This window comes from Suricata suricatta, chromosome 1 (assembly GCF_006229205.1).
Source record: "Suricata suricatta isolate VVHF042 chromosome 1, meerkat_22Aug2017_6uvM2_HiC, whole genome shotgun sequence".
In the NCBI taxonomy this organism is placed as follows: Eukaryota; Metazoa; Chordata; class Mammalia; order Carnivora; family Herpestidae; genus Suricata; species Suricata suricatta.
In genome coordinates this window covers 62,797,095-62,805,691 of record NC_043700.1, presented here as the reverse complement: position 1 = coordinate 62,805,691, position 8,597 = coordinate 62,797,095, and the positions used below count along the sequence as shown (strand labels likewise).

Here is an 8,597-nt window from a genome sequence, read left to right as displayed (position 1 = left end):
TTTTCTGGAGAATTGTTAGAATGTTAGCTGATGTCTTGAAACCTGCTCTTGGGAAGCCCACCTCTTTCCTGTGCATTGTCAAGGGCTAGATAGTTCTTTATTCTTCATTAGAAATTAGTATATTTGGGGAACTTCCAAATCCAAATGTATGGCATGTTCAGGTGAAATTATAATTTTCTTGATTTTTCAGCTTTTTTCTTTTTACTAGAGTGGCAGTGATTTTCTTTCCAGATCTCTCCTTTCTATGTAATGTCAGAATCTTCACATTATTGTTATTATTCTTTTCATTTTCATTATTATATAAAGAATTGATTGGGCGTAACTCAATTTGCTTTTTCTTTAAAGTGTTGTTTGTAAATACTTATGCTTTTACTTATTAATTTATGTATTTATAAATTTTTAAGAGATTGAAAAATGGTTATTTATTAGTTTATTTCCAATGAATTGAGAATGTTTTCTATATTATCTTCTTTCTTTTTTTAAAGTCTGTATTTAAACTTTATTTAGTGAACATACAGTGTAGTTTACATACAGTAACATTAGTTTCAAGGATGCAGGGCGGGGATTCAACACTTTCATCAACACCCGGTGCTCATCACCGCAAGTGCCCTCCTTAACCCCATCACCTACTTGATTCATCCCCCTCCCCCCTCCCCTCTGCTAAGAGTCAGTCTGTTCTCTACAGTTAAGAGTATGTTTCTTGGTTTGCCTTTCTGTCCCTTATTTCCCCCCTTATGTTCATTTGTTTTATTTCTTAAATTTCACATATGAGTGTAATCGTATGGTATTTGTAGTTCTCTGACTTATTTCACTTAACATAATATTCTCTAGCTTATCTAATTAAAAAGTGAGCAGAAGACATAAATAGACACTTTTCCAAAAAAGACATTCAGATGGCCAAGCAGATACATGAAAAGATGTTCATCAGAGAAATACAAATCAAAACTACAATGAGATAGTACCTCATACCTGTTGGAATAGTTCATATCAACAATACAAAAATCCCAGCATGTGTAGGTGAGGATGTGGAGAAAGGAGGGCTGCCTTGCAATGCTGGTGGGAACCCCAACAGGTGCAACCACTCTAGAAAACAGGTTTTTGAGGTTTCTCAAAAAGTTAAAGTAGAACTACCCAATGATTCAGCAATTCCATCACTGATATTTATCCAAAGAATACAAAAATATGAATTCAAATGATACATGTATCTGATATTTATAACCATATTAGCTACAAAGTCAAATTATAGAAATAGCCCAAGTGTCCATTGACTGCTGAACAGATAAAGAAGAAGTGGTGTGTATATAGGTGCCTTTAGCTCATACTTTGAAATACTTTGACAATCAATCTTGTCAGTCTACATTTAACAGACATTCTAAAATACTAAGGGGATAAGCTTGAATATTAAAATTTAATTATCCAATATTTCCAGATATGCTTCCATTTTGGCATATGCCCAAATTAATACACACACACATACACATATTCACACACACACACACACACACACACACACACACACACACCCAGTGAGTTGTCTAATTACTGCAATATCTAAAACTTCATGGCATATGGCCCAGTTGCACCAAAACAGACAAAATGGAATCATATATTTCTGTCAACAATCAAAATTTTAAATTATGCAAAATTAACATGCTATGTGTTAATTTTAATATATAATATTTTAAATCTAATCTGTATTTTTAAATATAATTAATATGATATTTAATATAATTTAATAAATATATCTTTAATCTAATCTATATTTCTATTTTTTTCTCAATTTATTATAATTATTTCCCTAAAGAATAATTAATGTAGCCAAAGGATATTTATTGATCTAGACAAAGTCATGGATTATATTTCATTTTAAGCTCAAATGTTCAATGCTTACTACTCTCTGCTAATCATTCTGACCATAGTGCAGAATTTGAATGAAGAGAAAAATGGGTTTGAAAGTAGGTGGGTAAGCCGAGGCACAGTATGGTAATTCGATGATTATTCATTTCTAATAGCTATATATTTTCATGTACGTTGAGTCCCTCTCTCGATTATCAAGAGATTTTCCACTTTGAATTTGTAACACTGAGCAAGTATGCAGATCCAAGTATAAAAGTACATTGTAATTTTTATGGAAGCGCAAAAATAATTTATACACATGAATAACAGACTTTTTTTTCAATTCAAGTAACAGTCTATTCTTCTGACACTAAACAATTTTGATTCTTTTAAAAGCAGCAAAATGGGTCTTCATTACATTTGTCAAACATTGGAACAGAATTATGTTTGGTATTTTAGTATTGGTTTCATCCAAATTATACTATTTACAAAATTTAATTATGTATTAAATATGAATTTTAAACCATTGAGAATTTTATCATTACTAAGTTCTAGTATAAAAGAACAACAATTAAAACTTTTCTAAGTCACTAAGTAGCTGTAAATTACTGTAAAATAGCTGTGCTGTATCCATTAAATACCACAGAGACAGGTACATTTTGCTGATGAATATTACTGAAAAGCTAACTGCTTTTCCAATTACCAATAAGACTATATAACTTATTAAATGCAAACAGACAAACAAACAAAAATATGCTGGCATGCTCTGGTTAAGACTTAATCTCCTGGGAAATGGGAAAAGTTACCATGACATATGACTGCAGACAAGAACCTCTATAGCATGACTTTCAGAATACATTGTTATGTATGAAGTTTCCCAGGAGACGTAAATGATAGTAGAATGTTTCTGGAAGGACAGTGAAAATAGGCTTTTGATAAGGTGTTGCTTTCATTCTCTTTTTCCATTCATAAAGGAACAGATAACTGGTAGATATATGAACAAGTGACATTAGAAGTAGCCCCTGATGACCTTTTAAGGCTGTAATTTTGGGTTGGGTTGTCCATTTTCATCTTGTATTGATTTCCATGAGAGCAGTACTTGTTTTTAATATTTCCCTCACTTGAAAATGTATATAATTTGATAAATTGTCAGATATGATTAAACATATTGTTTCATCCTGTAAAATCTTCCTACTGAATGTAAAACACAGTCAAATTAACTTATTTCTCAAAAAAAAACCCTGTGAAGAATTCTTGAGTGCAAATTAGGCAATAAGGTCCTAAACTGCATTTTTAAAAAAATGTTTCAACTTTACCTAGATGTAGTTAAATGGAAGGTGGTTTGCCATACGTGCTGACTCTTCTCTGGGAATGTATTCCATTGCCCAATGGTTTTACTTACTTGATTTGGCTTTTATTTAGCTCCTTATTCTCTCACCCAAATCTGTTTTTACCTCAGGGCTTTCCTGTTTCTATCAATGATGTCATAATTGAAACCAGTCATGTTTGTCTTTTTTTATAATCCATATTTATTCAGTTGGCATCTTATGTCTGGTTCCTTAACATACCTTGTTTCAAAATATGTCCTTTCAATTGAATTATCTTATATTAAAAGCTATAAACTCACCTTGTTGCAGTAACCTCCCAACTGATGCTTCCCTGTCTAATTTCCCTTTTCTTCAATCAAATCTTCATTCCATTAAAAAAAAAATTCTAGGGGCACCTGGGTGGTTCATTAATTTAAGCATCTGACTCTTGGTGTCAGCTCAGGTCATGATCTCATATAGTTTGTGAGTTCGAGCCCTACATCAGCCTCTGCACTGATGTGTGGAGTCTGCTTGGAATTCTCTGTCTCAAAATAAATAAATACAATTAAAAATTAAAAATAATAAATTCTAAAAGTACTGTTTTCACTGCCATTGCTTTTTTCAAAAATTATTGAATCCCCATTGTCTGGATTAGGTCCAAACCTCTACATTGGTTTCATTCTTCATCCCCCCTCCCTCCCAAATCTGACCATAACCTACTTTTCTTGCCTTGTGAATATCACCTTCTTTACGTAAAACATTTACTTTTAATCAGTTTCAGTCAAGGACCTCCCATATCCTATTCCCATTCTTTGTTTCACACCTTTTCTCCTTCCAGTGCCCTTCACTGCTATCACTTCACTTTTTACTGTTTATTACAAATATATCATTTGATAGTTTTGTTGGTGGTGGTGTTATTTTTTAGTGACGTTATCTCATATTTTTATCCTGATTTTTTCTAAATGTTCAGTGTTTACACATACCCACCTTATCGCTGAGATTGCTATTAACCGTACAACTTACATTTTCTATAAAAAGAAACTAAGTCACCTTTTTTTGATTGCTCTCACTTTCCTTGCCCTCTACCTCATTCCATCAATTTTCAAATTCATGCAGATCACCAGGCTCTGTTTGAAGCACACGGATGAAAAACAAAACAAAAAACTGATATGCACGCTAAAACATTGACTGAACTCCCAAGTGTTAAAATTTAAGCGGTTTATTCTCCTTTTATCAAGCAATGTCTACAGACAGGGCATCCACATGGTGTAAGCTACTCAAGAAGGACGTGTGAGACAGACTTACATGAAATCATTAGACACTTTATATGTTCATGTCCACAAGGGAGAACATCGCTATAAAGGAAAATAGGTAGAAACATAAGCTGATTTTTGTTGTTTATTAAATCTACCTCCCATAATGCTTCCTTAAGCTAAGAAGAAATCTACTGTATTCACACAGCCTAAGATGCTATATTTACATAAGATATTACACACTATAAAATTTCAGGTTTCTAAGCAGTTTTATACAATTTAAACTTGAGTAAAATTTGTATTTAAAAAAGACCTTATTGGATTACCTTCAGTAAACGGAGGTCATTTCAACAGCCCATTAGCATTTTTAGCAACAGAAAAAAAAAAAATAAGGAAAAAGATTCTCCAAACATGTAAGCTATTACTTTAAGCCTAGATAATTATCTGCTTATTTCAATAAACCCACTCTCTAGTTTTAATCCACTTCTACTGGCCTTTTATTTGCCCTTAAAAAAAGGAAACAATAATTTTTACTTCTATATAGTTTCTCAAATAAAAGGATTAGTTAGGTTTCAAACCATAGCACACAGTTAATGAGAGGGTCATTTAAGTTATGTAGGAGTTAAGCAGAAGCCATTTAGGAAAGTTCTTAAGGATTGAAGTTCTTTGATGAGTTATATTTAAATTGCCAAGGCAATAGTGAAGTATGCCTTTACTCACCACTGTGGAGCTATCTACTCCTAATTCTCCTAAATGACTAATATTCCTCAGTTCTCTAGCCAGTATTTTCTCCCTGGTGTTAATTTCCTTTGTGAGGTTTATTCTAAGCAGACACAAATGGTACTTTCTTTAAAAAAAAAAAAACCTGAAAGTTCCTGTTGATTCAACACTGGACTACATGAAAAGAAAGAAATTGATTCTGTTAATAATAAACATTTGTAAGCAGTAGACATCCCAGACAAACTTGCATTAAAAACACAATGCACTCTAATGATCAGAAGCAAAATGAGTAGAGAATACATTGCAACCATTTTCCCATAATTATTTTCCTCCTTTCCTCCTCATTTTCCATAGCATGCTGCAGACTATATATTAAGTATTTAAATAGACTTTGTCACTGATGTTCAACTAAGGCCAATGTATGCCTTCAAATTATATTTCATTGAGGTTTAAACCAATGCTGGAGACAGGATTGGGTGTAAAAGATGTTAAACTTTTCTCTTTTAATGACAAAAGATTTCTAGTTATGAGGGTGTTTAGTATGCAGCTTTCAGCCTACCTTTTCCTCTTGTGACATTCCCTTCAAGGCACAAAAGATTATAAACAGTGGATGGGACAGAATATTTTGAAGTAAGAATTTCAAGGTTCCACAATACCTTTTTATTTCTAGTTTAAGCATACCAAAAGACAGAGAAAAAAGAATAGATAAAGCACCCCCAAAATGAAATGCTTAAAGTCATCTGAAATTCCCTGCAGTTGTTATTTTTTTAATTATTTAAATTTCTATTTTGTTGACTTTAATGTAATTATAGATTTGATGCTTGTGATTGATGTAGTTTCTAGGTTAAATATTTCAAGTTAGCAAATATTACTAATTGTGTTCATCTTTGCAAAAAAAATCTGTTTCATTTGGGTCAACCAAGTAACTTATGTTTGACTAGGGTGTAATCTTGAAAAGTTAAGCTGTAATTTAAACAATGGATTAAGTGCAGTGTACTGGAAAACTCTTCATTCAACAATTATCTAATAGGGCTCCTAGGCATCTCCAACCCAAATCACTGTATTTCCTTTCTCAACTTCAGTGATCTCACAGTTTAACTTATTGAGTCGTCCATCTAGTATAAAGAGAGAGTTCTTGGAAGGTGTCATCAGGTATTGACCAAACAAGCCACTGTCCTGGATTTGCCTGTTCTTCTGGTTCCAAGGCCATTCTTCTGCCTTGAGTGGTTCCTTAAGACTCTTTATCATCTTAACCTTCCCAGAGGAGAGCTCCACAAAGAGCACATCAGTTTGTGTGCTTGAACTACCATAGATGTTGTATTGGTGGGCTTCGGTAAAGGATGGCTGAAATGCCAAATCAGATATGTGCAGATTTGTGTGAATATCAAAAGCCTCCTGTATTTCTCCTCGGATGGTAATGTATTGGACCCTTACAAGACCTCTCACGTCATTAATGCTGACAAGATAGTGCCCATCTGGAGAGACATATGGAGTGCCTGTCACATCGCTATTGAATCCAATGACTGAGTCGGTTACACTGTCCACCATAAGCTGCGGTGGAATCGCCCCAGTGCTGTCAGGTCTGCAGCCGACAAAGTAGTATCCTCCCAAGTGCGTATATGCCAGTGATCGAGGAATGCACTTATAGTCCATCAGGTTGATTGTCTTGATGTATGACATGGTTTCAAGATCAATTTTTTGTAGTGCAGCTTCATCTTTGTGAAGAATAAATCCAAACCTGAAAAGATGAAAACCAAAGTTAGACAGGAAACCACATTGGGGTTCCCATGTGAAAATGTACCAATGTACCATAAGCAGGTGGGAAGGCCATCGCAAGTTCACACATTAATTGTCAGGCTATACAGCAGTTTGTGTCACGATCGTTTTAGAATTAAACTTTTAAATTTTGCCACCCTCCTCCTTTCGCTAAGTCACTCCTTCATTACAGCCAAACAATTGTAACTCATGGTGTAGTAAACAAAATAATTAAAAGCAATATATCTAGTTAATTGGAACAACAAATTTTACTTTTACCATACAGGGGAAAAAAGTAAATATCATCGTGTGTGTCTCTAATCCTGATATTGAATGAGCTTGGTTTACTGCTACTAAAGTCAGCAAGAATAAAATATCTGATTATATGGCTATTTCACTCACTTCATTTCCTTCTTGTCTCATGACCATCAGAAACATGTGACGCTCATCAAGACAACTATCCACTACTCCTCATTTTAATAAGCTTTTACAAGAATACCTTAATAAATGCAGATTTTCTTTTTTTTGCTAAAAAACTATTAAACTTCTATTTATTAGATTTTAAGATTACTTTGATTAACTACTTTTATAATTTTAACACTTATTTTAAGTTTTACATACAAGTTACATTTTTCAACCTTGCCATAGTTAAATTGTTATTGTTTCCAGGGGTACACCTGAGTTATCTTATACTGAACAATGATGAACCTTAAAGATCTACAATGTTTTCGTTAAAAGTAAATATTTCTTATTTGATTTGGTGCCCTCTTTAATTACTTCAGTATGTTTCAAAGCATTTGATTGGAATACTAGCTATAAATTATTTTAAGTCCCTGTGACAAATCTAAATACATTTTGAAATCAAGATCCATAAGACCAGTGGGTTCTTATCAAAAATAAGTATGTTAAATTAAGGTAAAATGAGATGGGGACTACTATACAAAGTTATATCCAAAATGGATACTGGCCAATAAAATTTTGAAAGACTGTACTTTTCATTACTAATATTGATTAAAACACATCCTAGTATTTTCAAAAGCTCATAAATATAAAAACCAGGCATCTATTACCACATTGAATGTGCTCATGAATGAAAAAAATAAAAATAAGATGACTTGTGACAATGTAAAACAAACAAAAACCTTTGATGATAACCAGTCATGTTACTGTCACCTGCGGCCTTCATTTCAATATGCTAATTCTTACACAAAGTTTTATTTATGTAAAAATGACCATTTCCACACATAATACATAAATATTATGCATTTGGGGTAATACTTCCTTCAAATTTCAGATATAAGCACATGGCAACCTCAAAAATATAAATAAACTCATCTTTAATATCTTAGAGAAGATAAGATGAATTCATGTTCTCAAAAAATAAGTCCAGTGTTGTAATTATAGAAAGCACCAAGTGTATAAGCACACATAATTGACCGAAATGGATGTAAAGTTGTAACTGCTTCTATGTTCTCATATTATATATAGTTGGGAAACCATGTTTAATTTTAGCTATATTTGAACATTTGTGAAGAGACTATTTGTCTTTAGAGAGATTACAACTCCATTTATACAAAAGAAAAACTGCAATGTATACCTAGTACTTTTAAAAAAAAGTTTTAAATATTTATTGAACATCTACTGAATACAAGGTGCCAGGAATATATTGTAGATCAACATATCTCTCCCTACTTTTAATGAGTCTAAAAATCTGAGTAATAAAAGT

The 8,597-nt window shown here is 32.8% G+C and overlaps 1 protein-coding gene across 1 annotated transcript in view; it reads right to left on the bottom strand.

Annotated features, from left to right (window-relative positions):
* Positions 1 to 4,346: 4,346 nt before the first annotated feature.
* FSTL5 (follistatin like 5) overlaps positions 4,347 to 8,597 on the bottom strand; it is a 711,768-nt gene continuing 707,517 nt past the window's right edge. The window contains exon 16 of the mRNA XM_029939311.1: positions 4,347 to 6,854. Within this exon, the coding sequence (XP_029795171.1) occupies positions 6,152 to 6,854 (703 nt within the window). The 3' untranslated portion in view covers positions 4,347 to 6,151. The remainder of the gene's footprint in view (positions 6,855 to 8,597) is intronic.